The sequence below is a fragment of the Erpetoichthys calabaricus genome, chromosome 5 (genome assembly GCF_900747795.2).
Source record: "Erpetoichthys calabaricus chromosome 5, fErpCal1.3, whole genome shotgun sequence".
NCBI classification, from domain to species: Eukaryota; Metazoa; Chordata; class Cladistia; order Polypteriformes; family Polypteridae; genus Erpetoichthys; species Erpetoichthys calabaricus.
In genome coordinates, this window is record NC_041398.2 from 99,380,198 (window position 1) to 99,401,779 (window position 21,582).

A 21,582-nucleotide genomic window follows, 5' to 3' on the forward strand; every position below is an offset into this window, starting at 1 on the left:
GTAATTTTTGACTCTTCCGACTCAAAAGGTTGCCGACCCCTGCACTAGGGCCAATTTAGAATCGCCAATCCACCTAACCTGCATGTCTTTGGACTGTGGGAGGAAACCGGAGCGCCCGGAGGAAACCCACGCAGACACGGGGAGAACATGCAAACTCCACGCAGGGAGGACCCGGGAAGTGAACCCAGGTCCCCAGGTCTCCCAACTGTGAGGCAGCAGCGCTATGGGGAGGTCATTTTCATGTAAAAAATGCAAAACTAATTTAAATGTTTAGGAATGAATTCATGTTATATCTGTCTTAAAGCTATTGAGGACTGGAATATATCAATGAGACACTGGAGCAATTTAACTGTTAGCCATTGTGAAAGTGGGACAGGTAAAGATAGATTCATTACCCTTGTTAATATCCCCCACACCACTACAGGCCACTGAATGTTAGATTCACAGGAGTATTGGAGAGGACGGTCATCCCCCACACCACCAATCACACTTTGTGATGTGGGGACTGTGCAGAGAACCCTACTGCCACTAGAGAAAGCTCTTCACCTTTGAGTGCTGGATGGGTAACGTGACAGTAATTGTAAAAGCTTACCCAGAACGGTTTCCAGGTCCAGGCTTATAAAGCTGCTGCATTCAATATATGGGACGCTTGAAGTTGAGAGAAAGCCATTGATAATAAATAAACAGGTAAATAGGCTAGATGTAGACTAAGCAAGGGATAAACTGGAAGGCTTTAAGTGTTAGTCTTATTATTTTCAACCCCTACATTTTTATTAGGTATTTGCCTTGATTGTTCATGTGACTTGTTAATACAACCCTCTTCCTTTGTTACTTTCATACTTCTGGTCGTCATCATTTGGGTTTGGAGATGACACACGAGCACCTCTTACAGTTCACACCATTAAAATAAGCGTGAAAGACTGAATCTTTTCCTCTTTTTTGAAAATGTATGATCTTAAGTTGTTATTTATATGAAGTCTTTTTGAAACTACACATAAAATAACAATAAAAATAATGAAATCACTATTCAAACTTTTTGGCATTTTATACTTAGAAAATGTTTGTCCGTTTTGTTTTAACCATAGTCTAGAAGAGTCTGAGCATTATTTGGATTAGACAAAGGTACATTTGGCAGCAGTTTACCCTCATAACAGTTAAATGTGCTATACCCAATCAGTGTGTTTTATTTACCATTCACAACCTCAACAATAAATTTATATTCTAATGATACCAAATAAAAGGTATAGAAATGCATTTCTCTATAAAAAAATAGGACAGAACATACAGTTTGAAATATAAAGAAATCCATTAATCCACTTTTCTTCATTAATATATACATTGTAATACATTGTACATTGTAAAATCAGATTTTTATATTAAGATCATATAACTTTCATAATTTAATTTGTGTATCTATACCCATTTAAACTTTTAGAAACACCTCAAAAAGTGAAGCAACTGAATGCATGCGATAGAACAGATTTAATGGCATTGCAATATTAACTACTGTACTCCATGCTGAGAAGCCAAATGTGCTTTCTTCCAGTCCATTATCATATTGTGGGCGACATCCAAATGCTGCCAGGATCCATAACTAAAGAAAAAATAAAATAATTAATTAAAAATAAGTACCTAATATCTTGGCTGCCTACTCAACATTTCTCATTTATACAGTGCATCCGGAAAGTATTCACAGCGCATCACTTTGTCCACATTTTGTTATGTTACAGCCTTGTTCCAAAATGGATTAAATTCATTTTTTTCCTCAGAATTCTACACACAGCACCCCATAATGACAACGTGAAAAAAGTTTACTTGAGGTTTTTGCAAATTTATTAAAAATAAAAAAACCGAGAAAGCACATGTACATAAGTATTCACAGTCTTTGCTCAATACTTTGCCGATGTACTTTTGGCAGCAATTACAGCCTCAAGTCTTGTTGAATATGATGCCACAAGCTTGGCATACCTATCCTTGACCAGTTTCGCCCATTCCTCTTTGCAGCACCTCTCAAGCTCCATCAGGTAGGATGGGAAGCGTCGGTGCACAGCCATTTTAAGATCTCTCCAGAGATGTTCAATCGGATTCAAGTCTGGGCTCTGGCTGGGCCACTCAAGGACATTCACAGAGTTGTCCTGAAGCCACTCCTTTGATATCTTGGCTGTGTGCTTAGGGTCGTTGTCCTGCTGAAAGATGAACCGTCACCCAAGTCTGAGGTCAAGAGCACTCCGGAGCAGGTTTTCATCCAGGATGTCTCTGTACATTGCTGCAGTCATCTTTCCCTTTATCCTGACTAGTCTCCCAGTCCCTGCCGCTGAAAAACATCCCCACAGCATGATGCTGCCACCACCATGCTTCACTGTAGGGATGGTATTGGCCTGGTGATGAGCGGTGCCTGGTTTCCTCCAAACGTGACGCCTGGCATTCACACCAAAGAGTCCAATCTTTGTCTCATCAGACCAGAGAATTTTCTTTCTCATGGTCTGAGAGTCCTTCAGGTGCCTTTTGGGAAACTCCAGGCAGGCTGCCCTGTGCCTTTTACTAAGGAGTGGCTTCTGTCTGGCCACTCTACCATACAGACCTGATTGGTGGATTGCTGCAGAGATGGTTGTCCTTCTGAAAGGTTCTCCTCTCTCCACAGAGGACCTCTGGAGCTCTGACAGATTGACCATCGAGTTCTTGGTCACCTACCTGACTAAGGCCCTTCTCCCCCGATCGCTCAGTTTAGATGGCCGGCGAGCTCTAGGAAGAGTCCTGGTGGTTTCGAACTTCTTCCACTTACGGATGATGGAGGCCACTGTGCTCATTGAGACCTTCAAAGCAGCAGAAATTTTTCTGTAACCTTCCCCAGATTTGTGCCTCGAGACAATCCTGTCTCAGAGGTCTACAAACAATTCCTTTGACTTCATGCTTGGTTTGTGCTCTGACATGAACTGTCAACTGTGGGACCTTATATAGACAGGTGTGTGCCTTTCCAAATCATGTCCAATCAACTTAATTTACCACAGGTGGACTCCAATTAAGCTGCAGAAACATCTCAAGGATGATCAGGGGAAACAGGATGCACCTGAGATCAATTTTGAGCTTCATGGCAAAGGCTGTGAATACTTATGTACATGTGCTTTCTCAATTTTTTTATTTTTAATAAATTTGCAAAAATCTCAAGTAAACTTTTTTCACGTTGTCATTATGGGGTGTTGTGTGTAGAATTCTGAGGAAAAAAATGAATTTAATCCATTTTGGAATAAGGCTGTAACATAACAAAATGTGGAAAAAGTGATGCGCTGTGAATACTTTCCGGATGCACTGTATACTGTATATGTATATATATATATATATATATATATATATATATATATATAATTTTTGAGTAATTTATTTGTCCATCTGTTTTGCAGACCCAGTTATTAAAGGTAAGGTTCTAAAGTGCTATCTGACCACTTGAAAATTAATAATAATGTCAATAAATGTAGCATTTGAAACAAAGTGTTTTATAACTTCCATATGAATATGTTATAAATAATGAATAATAAATTATTTTTAAAAATTGTAAATATTATAAAAATGATAAATGTTGTGATTTGATTACAAAAAAATATATGTGAGTTGAACCTTGTGGTTCTGTAGGGGAGTTTGATAGTTAGCTTTAAAGATGTAAAAAAGTACTCAAAGATAATAAAAAGCTAAGAATGTTTAAACTGTCATTTTTTATGCAAATGTTTACTTCTATATATCTGTGGTATCAGGTTTTCTAAACTACATAATATAGAAAGTCTTTGTAAACAGTAAATCTTGCAAATAGTGAAGAGCAAACCCCACCGAGTTCACTTTGCACTGAATTCAGTGAAATCACAGAAATGTTTGGGAACTTCACCAAACCTGGCTAAATGCATTAAAGTCAATGAGGAAGCAGTAACTGGATTAGTTTTGAGTGGATTATAATGGTGTTTTAAATGCCACTGAAGTATAGGAATGAGACTATCAACTATGCTGGACAGATTATTGTGGATAAAATATGATCTGAGCTGTGGGGCAGTAGTGCTAACAACTATGTCAACCTTCCCTTAAAAAAACAAAAGACACACACAGAACGACAACCATAAGCAAAATATAGAAAACAGCCTCAAACTGCCACAAAGGGGGTAGGCAAACCAATCTTGAAGTTCTGGCAGCCATGCACCAGCTTCATATAAGGGAAGGGGGTGTGATGCGGCACAGAACAAAAACCCTGTGGAACAATAATAATAACAATAATGAAAGATGTATTACTATTTACCAGGCCTTTTCATCTTTCTGATTCAAGAAAAAAGTGGCAAGTATCTTCACAATTAGAGCCGATGCAGCTACCACGTCATTTTTGTTCCCAGTCTGTGCAGATACTTTGCATTTTTTATTCCATCACAAAGACAGAAAGTCCTTGCTAAAATATAAAGTGCAATATAAATAAAATTTATTATTATTATTATTAATAACTATTTAATTATTATTATTATTTCACAGGGTCTCATGTGTTTTCAGACCCTGGGATGTGTTGGGTTCCTTTAAGAATTGTTTTGACTAGGTGCCATGGCACATGGCTAATTGTGCATGCAATCAGCTCGCACCCCCTTTCCTTATATGGACCCTGCACACAGCGCCAGGACTAAAATATCATTTTCTGCAACACCGTAATGGAAATTCCCTGTTTGAGCTTTAGAATACTGGAAGATAGTATATGTGTAATAGTATGTACCAACACACCTAGAGATACTGTGATAAGAGAGGTCATGGACATGGGGGCTGTGCCTGTCATTCACTACCTGATCTGTTGTACATAAAGAAGAGCATAACGTGCTTAATCCAGCAGAAAAGATACAATGTACAATAAATCTATGTGGAGCAACAAAGTATTTTCATAATATTGTCATTATGGCAAGCTAATTTACCCCTCAAATGAAAATACTGTTTTTTTTATTAATGAATGCAGGGTGCAAATCCACCTGGAGTAGTGATATCACACAGATCTGGCAGCAATGTAAAATGTGCCCAAAAGATGTATGCTAACGGTATGCATGCATGAAAGTTCTGTGCCTGGCTGCTACAACTCTCTTATTTCATGTCTCTGGCTTTGCAAAGCAACATGGGGGCTGGAAAAAATGTTCATCTAAGCCAGTCAAAAAGTACATTTCCAGTGAAAATATTTGGTGAACAAGGTCACCCGTGGACACAGCATATTTGCTGTAAAAAGAATGTTGGGGAATTTTGCTAATAAATGCTAATTGCAAAGAATAAACTTTCTGCTGCAAAAGGACAGTCAAGCAAGAAGAATTAAAATTTTTCAAAATGGTAAAATGGTCATTTTCTGAACTTACTGCATCCATAAAATGTGCATTCCTTAAACCTCTGGGGGTCTTTAATTCAAAACCTTGTATTTATATTGTATGACAAAATGACATTGGACAGAGAGGAGCTAGTGGTATTTTCCTTGGCCCTGACAAGCTTTAAAAATTTGGCAGCTTCAAGAAGATGTAGGAACAACCATTAGCCAGAAGAACAAAGTCACAGAGAAGACTTATGCCATGACATGACATGACATGAATGAGTTGTTGATGAATGTAACTTTAAGAGACTGAACAGCAATACACCCATTGTCTATAGCAGGGGTGGGCAGATTCAGTCCTGGAGGGCCGCAGTGGTGTCAGGTTTTTGTTCCAACCCAGTTGCTTAATTAAAAATCAATCCTTGTCAATTATTTAATTGCATGGCTTGCTAGTGCTTTAACTCTGCCATGTCAGGTCATTCTCATATCCTAGATTTATTTCCTTTCTAAGGATATCATCCAAATGATTTGAAGTCTAAAACAGATGAGTAATTCTCAGTGCTTCACTTTTTTCTCTTCACTTTTCCTTCCTAGTATTTAATTAAACCAAATAGTGCATGATAAGTACACACAGGTGTAAATGAAAACAAGCTAAATGGAGAAATGCTGGTCTCTTTTGTCATTTGCATGGTATTGCTAATTAGGAGCAATTAAAAACCAAGAATACAGCTGTTTAAGACTAAAATAAGCAATAAGGGTTCAAAATCTTAATGAGCGAGACAACTAAAGTGAAGCTGAAGTGTTACTTGAGCAATAAGGGCTTCTTATTAAGCAATTGGGTTGGAGCAAAAACCTGCAGCCACTGCGGCCCTCCAGGACTGAATCTGTCCACCCATTGTCTATAGCAGTGTTTCCCAAACTCGGTCCTGAGGACCCCCTGTGTCTGCAGGTTTTTGTTCCAACCAGCTTCTGTTTTTAATTGAACTCCTGAGCTAATTAAGTGAACTGTTATTTCCAAAGTTCTGTGTTTTGGGAACAATATAGAAATTAGAAAACTAAGTTTGCTAAAAATATATATTTATTAAAATGTACCAAGGAGTTATATAGGAATAATGTTTTTTTTTTTCTTTTCAACAGTAGTTTCATCTTGATTTTCATTCTGCTTTTCCAAGGTGTTCTAATTGTTTAATTAATCCATTATTTACTAATTAGTGGGTCTGATACTAAAGTAGTTGCAGCCTTTGACTATTCAGTGTTGTTTGCCTGGGTGTCTGATCTGCTCCTTTTTAATTGTCATTAATAAGATAAAATGAAGTGGGAAAACTGCACAGAGAAAAGGCAAAATATAATGAAATCAACAAAAGAGAGTTAAGCATTTAAATCTATAGAAAAAGCAGAACTATTTCTAAATGTCTTATATATGTAAAAAACATGCTGCTGTGCTTTACTGAATGTCAAATAAAAGAAAAAAAACAGCTAATTAAATGAGCTCAATGTTATTAGGTGTTGTCACTGATTAGGAATCTGGCAGGTAACAAAAAAACTGCAGTCACAGTGAGTCCCCAGAACCAAGTTTGGGAAACACTGGTCTATAGCAATTGCTGAAACATCCAGGTCATATGGTGTTTTGTCACATTTGTTTGCTTTGCTTCTGCTTTTGACACTTTAAGAATGTTAAATCTATAATTAGTAATATTAATAATACTCTCCTGCTTGCCTTATTTTGCCCTGTTTTATCACCAGGACTTTAAGAAATAGGAGGAGATGCCCTCCAATAGCGAGACTGAAGCACAGTAGCAGTCAATTCTAAGTGAAGTCAGAACACAGTTCCAGGTTCAAATGCATTGCAACTGCGAGCTTTGTCTCCTTTTCAGATGAGTGAGTTCAAGGATTAAAGGGCAAGAATTGGGTTTGGGTCTACATAATAAAGAATTTGGGCATGGTAATAAAAGAATCTATATTTTAGAATAGGATCGCCCCAAAACCCTTCCAAAATAAATCATCCTTCTTATTTTTGGGCATAGAATTAACTTTTTTTAAAGGTTGCAGAAAAAGGTTAGTAAATTTACATTATAATGCATAATGCATATCCAGTACATAAGTGTATGTAAGCATGAATAAAATCAAATAATAATTGTAAAGCATTTGTCACAAATAACTTTCTGACTGTACACCTTCCTGCGGTGGGTTGGCTCCCTGCCCGGGATTGGTTCCTGCCTTGTGCCCTGTGTTGGCTAGGATTGGCTCTAGCAGACCCCCGTGACCCTGTGTTCGGATTCAGCGGGTTGGAAAATGGATGGATGGATAAAAATCGATTTACTTGGAGAAAAAAGAGATTGGAAAGTTGCATTAAAAACGTAACTGAAACATACTAAGTGATGCTTGAAAATGTCAGGGATCAACAAAACTGTTTTGGTAATGATAAAACCTCTCTCAACAGCAGATTTCAGCTTTGAGAAAAGAGTAACAATTAGTAAGGAAACACATCATGCTTTCAAGTTCTATCTTTTTTGTCTCTTCCAGCTCTACTTTCAAATGCTTTTCCACTCTGAGGCCCTGGGGTAGGGCAATGATCAAAGGGTTTTATTGATTCTTGTTTTATGTATTACTTGTATTAAACTGTTTATGGATTTATTTTGCTTCTTATTATATGTCCATAATGACAATTTAATTAAAATTATCCGGTAATGACAATTCCAGAACTGACATAGTTTATTTTAGCTCACAAAAAAAGCCCCTTAATCTACCATGGGAGAAACTAGAGACTAGCAGTTTTAAATACAGTTAAAATCCTAATTATTATTGCACTTTATATACTTTGTATCATGAAGCCAGGCAAATGTATTCTGTACATGTATGAAAGCAGGAGATTTCATTCTTATGTTTGGTTTGGGCCACTTATGGGTCACTGCACCTTTACAGGTGCAAGAATTGCTGTATGCAGTAGACAAACCTGGAAATAAAATATGTATTCGTGCCAGTAGGTCATAGAAGCTATCTGAATGGTTTCCCTTATCGACTTATTGACTGGTGCTTTAAAAGCTGAAATCAAAGATGCAGTATGTTCTTGTGACAAAAGGGGCCAATTGTTTTTACAAACTATACACCTTTTAGAGGACGATCCCTGGATAAATTCCCAGACCATCTGAGACTGAACAAGATTGGAATCTAGTATCAGATATGTAGCCCAATGTAAAATCTAAAGCAAAAGACCAAAAAAAGCAGTTGGAAAAATACTATGGTGTTGGTTGCCAAGAAATTAGTGCTTTTCAAAACTATAAAGCAAATTGAGCCAAAAACTAACAATTCATATTAGGTTATGCTCCTAGAATTATCATACCTATGACACAGTTAGCTTGCCTTACCATTAGCTTCCTGCTGTCACATATACTATTTTCATTCCCATTATAAAAAAATTACATTGTTTTACTATTTATGAGCATTCTTGTAAAATAAGAGCTGTAAATCATTTGATATAAAGTCATGTTCAAGTAAGTATTCAATAGCCAGTTCAGCAACATGTTATTAAATGTAACAAATAATTATGCTTATTTATTTGAATGAAGTTTATATGTATTTCATAGGAAATACGGCAGAATGCTAATCTTTCCTGCAATATAATGCGTATACTTTTCACTTTATTAATTTTTCCACAAAAATAAAAAAAGGGTTTAATTATTTGTGGATGGAGTGTATTCAGTAATTTTGTAACATGAAGTATTTTAATTCTCTTTTGTATTGTACATCTAAAGTGGTTTGAAATGTTGTTCTTTGTAAAACAGTATTCACAAAAGGAGTGAAATTTAAAATGACTCAAAGGATAAGATTGGCATTTTTCAATTCAAAGTTATTTCTTGACAATCATGGTATGTATTAGTTTGCCACATGAAATTGTTTCCTAAATTGACGCATATTTCACAAATTTAAAAAATAACTAGCCCACTCCTACATTTTATAATGGACCTTATGGATACTAGGGTCCTATTATAAAGAAGAGCCTTAAAACTTACCGAATACGTCCAAAAATGTTATCGAGTATTGATTTGTTTTAAGATTACACACATATTGCAAAACAGTGATTAACGATTTTGTTTTAAAATGGTAACAATGCAAAAAGCAACCCAGTGATGTGAGATTCACCCATTTAAAAGAAGAATGGCTGTGCACTTCACATCACCAGCTATCCTGACTGTTTTCCTCCATTGCACCCTTTCAGCCCCAGGGCTGTAGATTCACATCAGAAAGTAATTGCTAAGCTCCTTTATTGACATTATTGAATATTGATGCCCAGACATTGACGTCTTTGTTCTGTAGATTACTAGACAATGATGACTGAAAAGGGTACACTTACAATCAGTTATTTTCTTTCAAAACAGAGATGCTTTTTTTTTTGCAAAGATACTGCCTGCTGCCAATGGATTGATAATGTACAGTATGTATGTGCTTCAGTGAGAGAGGGTGTGCACATAGCACTCAGTCAATTGACAAGAACTAAACAGATGTTGCAGGCATATATCCATCCACCTTCCTAACCCACTTATCCTGGTTAGGCTCATAGAACAGCTGGAGCCTATGCCAGTAAACAAGCAAGCCAAGAACAACACCCGGACAGGGTACCAGTCCATCACAGGGCGAACAAACACACACACACATATACACACACAATTTAGCCAATATAGCAATTTCAATTCACGTAAGTTTAACCAGGCTGAAGATCAGAAAGATCAATACAGATAGGCATAGGCAGAAGGGTAGCTCATAGCTGTCATTCCTGCCTCACAGCACGAGGGTCTACATGAGTTTTCTATTTTCTCCTAGTGTATTGATTTGTATGAGTAACTGTGAGTTTACTCACTCAAACATATCATCATAAGTTTGTTTATTGCCATATCCTCATTAAGACCAATTCATCAAGCATTAAAAAAGTCGATAGTTGATTTGGGGCGAATTAATCTGCTCTATCATACACTCTGCCTTTTTTATTTCTGAGGATTTTTATCATGCATAACGTGGCACAGCACACCACATACACTGCGACATGCAAGTGGCCTGGTTCTTTCTAAGGCTTTTATTAAAAGTAAAATGCAGTGGAATCAGTTCACTTCAGGTTTTTTAGCTGTAAAAATTATAATGATACTCTTATGTGCTCCTTCAACTGTGTTGTCACTTCGCCTGAATCTCATTTTGTAGACTATGTAAAATAACAACACAGAATGTAATGGGCAAAACATTGGGACCAGTAAAGAAAAGTAATTATACATCTGTTTGTTGTTACAAGCCACGGCAGAACGTAACTGCTGAAGAAACAGAATAGCAGAAGCAAAAACATTATAATAAACAGAATATAACTTGGTGCTGGGGCTTGTTGGGGTTGTCATACCCACGATGGTGACTGTGAGCAGACAAATGAACAGGAAATGTATTCTTTCCACTAGAAAAATAGAATCTGTGATAAAATAATAATTTCTAGTTTCCTTCCTTTTTATTATCACAAGAATACACGCTGATGGTATATTTTCTTACACTTAAACATTTGCTGCTTTAAAGTTCATGTATTTGGTAAGATTTAAGACTTTATTACTCACGTATGGACCCTGATACCTCCAGCCCCACTGCATGATATTTTGAAAATTTCTAAAAATGCTTCATTGTAAAACACAATTTTATGTGGCAAAATAGTATATATCATGATTGTGAAGAAATAACCTCGACTTAAAAAATACCAAACTTATCCTTAACACTGATTCTTATTTTTCTGTGCTTATTATTTAAATCATTAAAAAGTAAAAAATGGCTTTCTTACTGATATGTTGCACATAAACAGAAATATTGCAATGTTCTTTACAATTTTCCTCTTCTTGTTTAGCTTTTTTGTCGACTTCTGGGGAAGTGAAATGGATTCTTCTGAGAGCCTATTATTTTGGATATGCTCCTCTTTTTTATTTTCTTCATCACTCTTCACAGAGGCACATTCTCGTTCCTGGCTTTCAAATGCTGCATTAATTATGCCAGAGAATGAAGGAGCCAAAGAAATGTTTGTCGAAAGGGTCAAGCCTCCCGAAACAGAAAATATCTCTGTTATTGGTCCATCTGCTTCATCTTCATCGTTATCAGCTTTTCGATGGAGAGATTCAATAATGAAAAGGTTCTGAATGTACTTTTCAAAAATAAGTAGCAGAGAATAAAAAAAACTAGTCCATCTGTACTTTGGAGAAGTGCTTGTAGATATAACTGATATTATACTGCACCACGACATAAGCCATGAACCAGTAGCCGTGATAAACAGAAGTTCAGAATCTAGTTTTCTTGAAGGTATCTTTGAATAGTCCATTGGTGCATTCTCAGATCTGTAGATCAGCAGGCCAATGCTCCCTGATGTACACATAAAAAATAAAATAATAATACCATAGCAATAAAACATATTGAGTGCAGACTCTCTAGCTTCAACTGAGTCTCCCACCTGGATGATATACATCACCAGCACTCCAATTGAACTTGAAAATGCAATTAGTCCCATCACTGGGCCAATAATAATGCCAGCAATCCTTATAACAACTTTTATTTTTCTTTGATATTCAAGGGTGCGGCCAATGTTCTTCCACATAACAAAAAGTATAACAGAAACAAAAATGTGGTACTCAATGTTGAATGGATAAAGATAGTACAGACTGTGCAGGAAAATAGTGCAGGCTTTTGTGGTGCAATTACAGTAAGGTTCTCTATTACCTGAAAAACAGATGAAAAGAAGACAAAAATATGTTTGAATTCATAATCAGAGATCCAGAAATCACAAAAAGAAGGTGTATATGTTCAAGGATAACATGTTAACCATATGTAATTCACATTATTTGTTAATCTGTGGCCCAACATTGTCAGGATAGACACTGATTCCTCAATACCTAGAACTGTGCAACAAGGTAAGAAAATCAATGCATTGGTGGATAATGTGCTCATGATATACTTCCCAGCTTTTTAAGAGTTGTGTTTTCCAAAGGTATTATTACTCTAAGAACATTGTACACTCCATGTTAAGATTGATCATTAATTTACAAATGTTCCTCAAAATCCATTGTAACTAGATGTGTAAGGTATCACATTAAATCCTTCATAATCCACATGCTCCCCGTCTCACTTGTTAATCGTTAAGTGCTTTTTAAGCTGTTTACCTCTTGCACCAGCAGTGGAGACAGACACGGAATACATAAAATTCATGTCATGACAGTCTCTGAACATGTAGAATACTATGATTTACACTTGAGTTTATGTCATTTTCATGATAAAATGCATTAATATTGTGCAATTATATTTTACAGACAAATTATGTTACTTTAAATATTTTAAACTGTTAATCAATACGAATTTTTAAATTTATAGTTTTTCTATGTTCTTTAAAAGAGAAGAATCCGTGTTCTAAGGTTGCACTTAGCTTTTTTTTCACAGAGTCATTTTTTGTGCTGAGGTTGTTTATTGGGAGAAAGAAATGGAAAGACATTTGGGTTTAGTATGTTTGGGTAGAGACTGTATGGCTGCAATAAAAAAAAAGAAAAAAAAACTACTCAGGACAATATCTACTGAATTCAAGGCTCGTCTGTGACCGTCATCTCATGAACCCAACACTTGCACATTATTTAAATTAATTCAGTGGGTTGTAACTGATACCCATTCAAACTTGCAGCCTCGTGGAGTCACACCCATTGTAAAGGTCATCTGCTACTAAAGACTTTTCACAGGTATTGTGACAAAGAACCTGAGAGTTCCCACTGTGTCTTCCAAGGGCCAATTTAACAGTGTGTCAAAATCAAAGAAACGGCAAGTTTGGCAGTGGATGGCTACTGGGTGATAGCAGGTATCCCTTGCATGCATGCCTCTTGACATGTGCAACTAATTCTCAGAGAGCAGCCAAAAAACAATTTAATCAGTACACAAGCAAACCCACAGCCTGATGGAATGCAAAGGATGGGTATAGGCAGAACTACTGTATATGGAAACTGCACTTTTGCTGTCTTCATAAATTGTCAGGTCTTCACCTTAGGGTTGCTGCATTATGATTGTAATGTGCACAGTTTTACAGACCATTGTTGTTGGAGCAGGTGTAGCTCTGCTCAGTTAAGAAGAGGAAGGAAGGAAGGGCTAAGGTTAGAAATGTCAAGATTCCTGATCCTAGATCAAAGGGTGCATACCAGGCTTTACATATTATTTTATTTTATTTTGCCCACCAATTTCTAATTAAGAGACTTTGCTTGCACTTCATAATACTTGACCTATTCTATATATACTGTATATGAGAAGTGTGCACTATCTTAGGGAGTGTGGGAGTTTTTAATAAAACTGGAATGACTTTACTAATCATTGATTTAAAGACAGTGACAAAATAACATTATATAAGTTAAAAATATTTGTGAACAAAATATAAAATGCTACCAGACTGTCCCGGTGCAGCCTGAATGTCTGAAAAGGGAGTAAAGTTAGGATGTAATGTGCAGGTTTATTTTCTTTCCTGTCTCATTCCACATTGGAATTTTGTTGCGATAGATAGATAGATAGATAGATAGATAGATAGATAGATAGATAGATAGATAGATAGATAGATAGATAGATAGATAGATAGATAGATAGATACATACATACATACATACATACATACATACATACATACATACATACATACATACATGCATGCATGCATACATACATACATACATACATACATACATACATACATACATACATACATACATACATACTTTATTAATCCCAATAATGTTCTGCATTTATGGAAAAGAAGAACAAGTTTTTCTTTTAGAAAAGTATGGTTTTATTTTCTGTTTGTTTTACAAATAATAGGTGTCCAATTCTGTGCTTATTTACATAATTTCTCTTAATGGCACATTAAAGTATGTTCTGTTTACTGCCAACTGCTTTTCACAACTTTTTTTCAGTTTACTGAAAGACTAAAAACATCACTCTCTAATGGGAGCAACATCATTTGATTGTTTTTCAGTTGACTTGTGATTCTTTTTGTAGACAACTTTGGGGCAAGGTTAACAAAGTAGCACTTTTTACTCACTCATAAAGTGGCGGAGTAAGAAGGGTTTGGAGAAATTCACAAAAAGTCGTTTGAATGTTACATACATGCATCATAAATCTTCTCTTTAACTGCTAAGATTAATTGTTTTTGGAAAATACCTAGATGATTGATGTATTACAAATGAATCATTCTCAAAACAGAAATAACACTATGGTATTATATTCAGTTAAAATCTGTGTCAACAGTGTCTAGTCAGAGGAGGAATCCCTTAGCTTCATCATATCTCTCAAGCTGAAATGACACGTAAATTCAAATTTCTATGACATTTAATTTGCTTATTGTTAAACACAACTACCCCAAACACACATGAACAGTTTATTTTCAAAGTCACATAATCTAATTTAGGGTTGCAGGAGATGGGATCCTATCCATTCAGCTCTAGACACAAGGCAGAAACCAAACCTGAACAGCGTGCCAGTCCATTGCAGGACACACACCCACCCACTTACTCACTCAAGGGCAAATTTAGGGTCACCAATTAACCAGACCAGCGCATCTTTGGAGATTTGAGAGGAAATCCAACAAGACATTCTAGAGCACAAGCATACTCTGCATAGACTATGACTGTTTGTGGAGTATGAGATAAGGATGCTAGATCCATAATGATACACATCTATTCACTGCAACCCTACCCGAACTATAAAAACACAAATACACAGCAGTTATTACACCATTATTACAATTATTGTTACAGTATTTTTTTAAAATCATTTACTTTTACTTAAAAATATTCTTCTTATTTGATAAGATGCACACCATTGTTTATATACTATCTGGCCAAAAGTATGTGGATGCATCTCCAAACTACTGAGTTCCGGTGTTTCAGCCACACTAAGAACATAGCCATGCAAACTCCTTGGACAAGCATTGGCAGTAGAATGGGTCATACTGAAGAGTTCAGTGACTTTAAACGTGGCACTAGCATAGGATGCCACCTTTGCCACAACTCAGTATGTGAAATTTTTGCTCTGCTAGATTTGTCCTGGTCAACAGATATTATTATGAAGTCGAAGTGTCTAGGAACAACAACAGCTCAGCCGCAAAGTGGTAGACCACACAAACTCGCAGAGTGGGGCCGCCAAGTGCTGAAGCGCACAGTGTGTAAAAAAACAGCTATCCTATGTTGCATCACTCATAACAGAATTTCAAACTGTCTCTGGAAGCAATATCAGCATTGTCAAGCGTAGGCTGGAATGCTGTTAAGCACACCACCACTGAACTTAATTTAAACCTTAATTGAAAAGTTAATATGAAAGTAATTAACTAAACCTTTACCTAAATGAAATTAATAAATACGGTTTGCTTTTTCCTCTGTACTGGGCATCAAGTGCTCTATTACAAACTAATTGGCTAAAAAAGCATTTTCTTTTTACATTCCGTAAGGATACTAAAAAGATTTGCTGAATAGACAGGAAAAATAACCTATAAAATAAGGTTAACTTCTAAATGTCTTTCTACTTTGCAATCAGTGTGCCGATTTAGGACTTATCCTTGTCACCCGGAAAGACCAAAGACTCCATTCAGTTGAAATTGCTTTATTCTCTAAGGATAACATATCATAGAAAAAGAATGCAATCAAACAGCTTGACATTAATACCCTGCTGTGAGTATTACTTATAACATTTGGTCTAACGAAAAATTACACTGTGCCTAAGTCTCTACAGGAAATGCACTGTCCAAACAGGTTCAGAGAATACTAAGTAGATTATTGCACTGTTTTTTAAGACTATTAAAATTATATAAAACATGCCTTTAAATTTTAAAGGCTAAGTAATTGTATTATCCCTGGCTGATTTACTAATTCATGCAGTAACACCAACTACTGTACATCTCAAGAACAAATTATTAGCAAATGTGGAGTGTGGGAGAGTTGGTAGAAAGTTGAACTTTAAACCACAAATTTGCTGGTTCAGTCACCTTCTCTGACTGACATATGTGACCTTAAGCAAGATACTTAACCTGCCTATACATGCTCCAACTGTTAAAATATAAGATCATAAGAGTAGATCTTATGAGCACAGGCTATTAATCCCTACAGAGGTCTTCCTTCCCTATTCATTTTACTTTTGCAAATTATCAAGTCAAAGATCTGAAGATTCACAAAGAACATTTTTCTACTACAGTGTTTAACATATCGATACAATTTTTTTCTATTGTTTACCCTTACCCAGTTTCCGTCTATGTTCCTGTGTTCTTCTTGAGAAAGTTATTTTAAAATTACACCTGGCATCCACTGTACAGTACTTTTTTATTCTTGACTTTTAACACTTCTGTCATGACACCTCTTTATGTCTGCTTGCTTAAATTAAAAAGACTCAACTCCTTCAGTGTTTCCCTATACTTCATACTCTATTTACTGATCAAGTTTTGATAGTTCATCCATCTGTCCATTTACTTTATCTGCCTAGACCAACACAGCCAAAGCCTAGCCCAGCAGCAATGGGTAAAAACTGCATTGAACAATTGATCACACACTACCACTCATAAAAGATCAGTTTTCACAGCCAATTAGCCTAATGCCGATGCATTTAGGAAATGCAAAACATGGAAACATCCCACAGACAGTGTCCAGGCTGAGAAATGATCCTGGTCTTAGGCATTAGAACTGATGATGGTATCATCAAGCTACACACAACTCAATAATTATAAAAAAAAAAAGAAATAAGACAGTCAAAAAGTACAATGTGGTATTCACTCTGAGTAAGCCCACACATAGTCTGATAAAAATGTCATACTGTGTATGAAATTATATTCAGTCACTTCAGTTATAAAGAGCATCTAGTGTGTCCACATATGAAAAGTAATGAACATTTGAATTTTAAAAATAAAAATCAAGTGTAATTTTAAACAGATTTCTTTTAAAATAAAAAGACATAAAAGAGGTTATAAAATTCTGCACATCATAAAGTTACAATCTATTTATAAATGAGTTTGATGTTGGTTGTTCATTAGAATGTCATAATATATTGGACATTTATTGTGTGTTGTCTCTCTCTTTTTAGCTTTCGCTTAGAGATCAAATGTTGCAGCCACGTAATATTAGAAAACAATAAATGTCCTTGTGCCCTGTAAGAACAGGACTGTGCTACTAGTGATTACTTCTTAATCAGGTAACCCCACATGTTCTCTTTACAGCTGTGCTGCTAAATCAGCTGCTTGTTTTCCTTACCTAATGTCATGTTTCCAATGCCAAGATCTACTTGTCTTTTTTGATAACTTTGCAAAACATGATCTGCCTCTGTCACGACGCCATTGCACCACAAAAGTAAGTTTGTAAAGACTGCGTGAATAACGCCAAACCTGTAAGATGAATTTTAAAATTTAGACATGTACAATGTTACTCTCCAAAGCATTTCAGTTAAAAAAAATACAGAAAAAAAAATAAAATAAAATATGTAAGAAGAAAACACTATCAAGTAGAAGTTTGTTCTCTCTCATTTTGGCCATTCATTATAATAGACTTTATCTTTATATTTGGGTTTTGAAAAAGCATTTGGCATAAATTGAACTGCTAATGGCATTTAGGTTTATAGATAAATGTACAATCCCATATAGTTATGATTGGTAATTTACAATTATAATTTACAAACAATAAATCTGTTAGGTGTATTTATAAGCAGTTGCAGTATATCAATGTAGAAATTTTCGACACTTTTTTTTTTAAGTTGCAACCGTTATTAAAAATTATTTACATAAATGTACAGTAGCAAAGCTATTGCTTCTGAGTGAAATTGTATATTAGAAAACTGCACATACCTTTCGAAATTTTCATAGGTCTTGATTATATCCTTAACATGAACCCATATAAAGTATACCTATTGCAAAAGAGTTTTGCGAAAAATAGATTAATAAATAATAATAATAGTAATAATACTTATTTTATAAAAGCATGTGATCATTTTAAAATTAAAAAGGTGTACATAATTGTTCTGATTTCAGCACAATCTATAAAGTAAACGTATTTATAGGACAGTAAGCATTTTGTTTTAAAAAGTGGAACATAACTTATAGAACTGCTATTGCCAGATGTAGTTTGCCAAAGTCAACATTCATTAGCTGTTTGTCCTTTTACTAAATAGTAAATTATGTTTGAGCACATTAACACATTATTAATAAACAGAATTGCCTCAGTAAGGCAGCCTATTCTTTACCGACGGCACTCCTATTGCATCTGCGAGACTAAGACATGAAGTTCGAGCAGAGCACGCCAGTGGCTCGGCTTCAAACGACATGGTTCAGGGCACAATGACAAGTCGGTGTTGTTGATACTTCGCATTGCAGCTCACTTCCTAAGTGGACTTTTGTATCTGCTAAGAGTGTCCATTGTATTTCGCGCAGCACCACGGAGGTTTAGGACAGCTAAATCGCGATCGTCTTTTGCTCCTTACCTGGGATATTGTATGAACTGCATGAACCGCCGGGAACACTCCAATCACCGGTGACAAGCATTGTTCATATCCGACAAAATATCCAATGTGGAATGCGTCCATAATCAACGAAAGTATCGCTAGCAGCGTTAGACCACCTAGAAAAACAGCCAAAACAGTCATTATTAATTAAACATTCATCTCAAGCGTGTTAATAAATACTGTGACATAAAATGACAATAAAAGAAATCAATTATTTTACAAACCGGACGATTATGCGCAGTCTTGGCAAGCTTTCTGAAACATATAATGATTAAAAATACTGTAAAATGTTTGCCCTGGTGCTCCAGGCTGCACTCTCAAACTACAAGGTACTTCAAGGTGGGCGTCGCCGTGGCTGCCCCCCTCTTACCTGCTGATGTGTGTACCTCCCGTGGCAGTACATCATGAAAATTATTGTTAATGTGTTTGAGTATACAATATGATTTTTATATAAAAACGTATGCACTTATGTCCCAACACTTGTATCAATAAATATTGTATATGACGAATAGAATTGGTTGCCGATTATTGCACGTTTTGAAAAGTCATTTACGTTACACGTGCGTTCAATTTGTGCGAGTGCAGATAGGCACGATAACAGAAACGGGCGCTCTGCCTGCGTATTAGTGGATTAATAAACTATGGCTGTACCAATGAATGAATAGATAGATAGATAGATAGATAGATAGATAGATAGATAGATAGATAGATAGATAGATAGATAGATAGATAGATAGATAGATAGATAGATAGCAGTAACTTGTCATATTGCAATGCATGATAGCAAAATGCTTAGCCGTTCGAATGTGAAATTAGTCGATCTCTTAATAATCCTCTTAATAATCTTAATTATTATTATTATTTAAAACTATATATAGGTATGTTACTCGGTCTATTATTTTTCCGCCGTCTTTTTGGAGACGACTATTGGAATCTAACTTTGCCTTCTACCCTATTATGTTCCAGAGCCCTGCAAGCAATCTAATCCCCCCACCCACCCCGATCGGTCAATTCCCATTCACTTCATCAGTTAAATATTTTGACGCTCAACTTCTTCGGTTGCTTGTGCTTATTTTCCAACGTTTCCATGTGATGCAATCCCTTACCTATTTTATAATCCTTAATTATTTTTGCGTTCATTGAGAAATCGTGTCTGATAAAAGATGACATGAAATATAGACTAAAATCTGCAGTTTTCACTGGTTATAAAATCAATGTTCATGATTCGTTTCTGTTAATTTTATATACTTTAAAAACTTCAAGTAATGGAGTTTGCGACGGCCTGCTAAGTTAAAAATTACCCCTTTTATTGTAAAAATGAAAACGATGGGGTTGATGTAAGTGTTCAAATGAATCGTGTATGCCGCATTTCATTTGATAAAATTTATATTCTGGCTAGTATTGTTTTTGCTGTGAAATCTAGAATATTTTCAAGTGAAATGCATTTTCTGTTTCTTTTAAAACAGCCCAAAACTAAACACAATACTTAGCCACTTGCTACAGGTATAAAATGGCGCAAGATAATAACATGGATAAATAAATTCACCGACACAAAACAACTACATTAATAAACAAATAAATGAAATCCAAACCTCTTAACCAGCTTGTCCCAGCATGGATATCCTTTTCCGGAGCAGGACACTCGTGCTTTTTTTTCTTTACAATGTACCAGAGCATCCAGAAAAGTTGTACTAACATAACGGCGACAAGAAACGCCAGGACATCCTTCTTATCCACCTGGCTCTCGCTGTTCGAAAGCGCCAGCATCAGCGATATGCCAACCAGGAGCAAGTTAACGCCATACTGCCCGCTAAGGATCTCCGCGTTTTTCTTCGGATAATCGTCAAGATAGTTGTTCTTAAAGTTATCGTCGCTTTTATTTTCTTGGTCCGATGAGGACGAAGCAGAACCAGGGCCGTTCGTGGTAAGGAACATAATATTTAAATCTCCGTTTTGTAACATTGCCTCAAATTGTTTGCCTGTTCGCGACTTTCGGCCAAATGTATTATTTGATCAGGTGTACAGTACATTTAAATTTAAAGAGACTCTCTAAACACAACATTATCGTATTGTGCCCATCAAATAATAAGGCATTTAATGACATTAGGAAGTGTCATGTCGCATAGTAGTCCTCAGAATAATGTTAATAGTAACAAAGGTCAGTGTGGCAGCTGATTGTTGGTCGACTAAGAAGCTTCTTCTAAAAGTACCTTGTATCCTCCTCTTTATACCTTCCTCGCTGAGTCACTGAGATTATGCAGAATAGATAGAATTTCAATTGTTCGTTGCTTCAGAGCGCATCCTTAAAAATGACGCATATTCTGACCAAATTAAACAGGTGATGTATTAATACACGCTGCGTTTGATACAGTTGCTCAACGGCGACTGTTAACCTGTCAGGAGTCACTCAAATAATAATCCTAGCAAATTCAGCTAAGGAAACAAACTCGTACACGCCCTCTGTATTGATTACAGACATGTCTGTTTTTTTTCCAGAAGCCTTTTCACAAAACTAAACACAATGCGTGCGCGCAAGAAAATCCTACAGCCTTCGGGGCTGCAAACAGGCAAACGGTAAAAATAGGAAATGTTAGCAGAAGACACAACTAATGAGTGCCCTTCTCTTCTGTAGTTTTCCTTAGAGCGCAATCTCTCAAGACACTATAGGTTAAGATGATGTATGGCTTTCCGTAAACCGACTTAGAACTTTCTGCCTCAGCCCTGAACGCGTTTTAATAGCTGAGAAGTCGCCCTGTGATTTCTCTCATGGTAAGGAATTGACCATT

General features: G+C 36.1%; 1 protein-coding gene across 1 annotated transcript; it reads right to left on the minus strand.

Annotated features, from left to right (window-relative positions):
* Positions 1-1,059: 1,059 nt before the first annotated feature.
* otop1 (otopetrin 1) lies at positions 1,060-21,248 on the minus strand. The gene is made up of 6 exons (XM_028801822.2): positions 20,389-21,248; positions 18,776-18,912; positions 18,144-18,202; positions 17,557-17,687; positions 11,103-12,025; positions 1,060-1,594 (listed from the first exon to the last, which is right to left on the minus strand). Exons 1-6 carry the CDS (start codon positions 20,756-20,758, stop codon positions 1,424-1,426), a joined length of 1,791 nt encoding a protein of 596 aa, XP_028657655.1. The 5' UTR covers positions 20,759-21,248; the 3' UTR covers positions 1,060-1,423.
* Between the last annotated feature and the right edge of the window lie 334 nt (positions 21,249-21,582).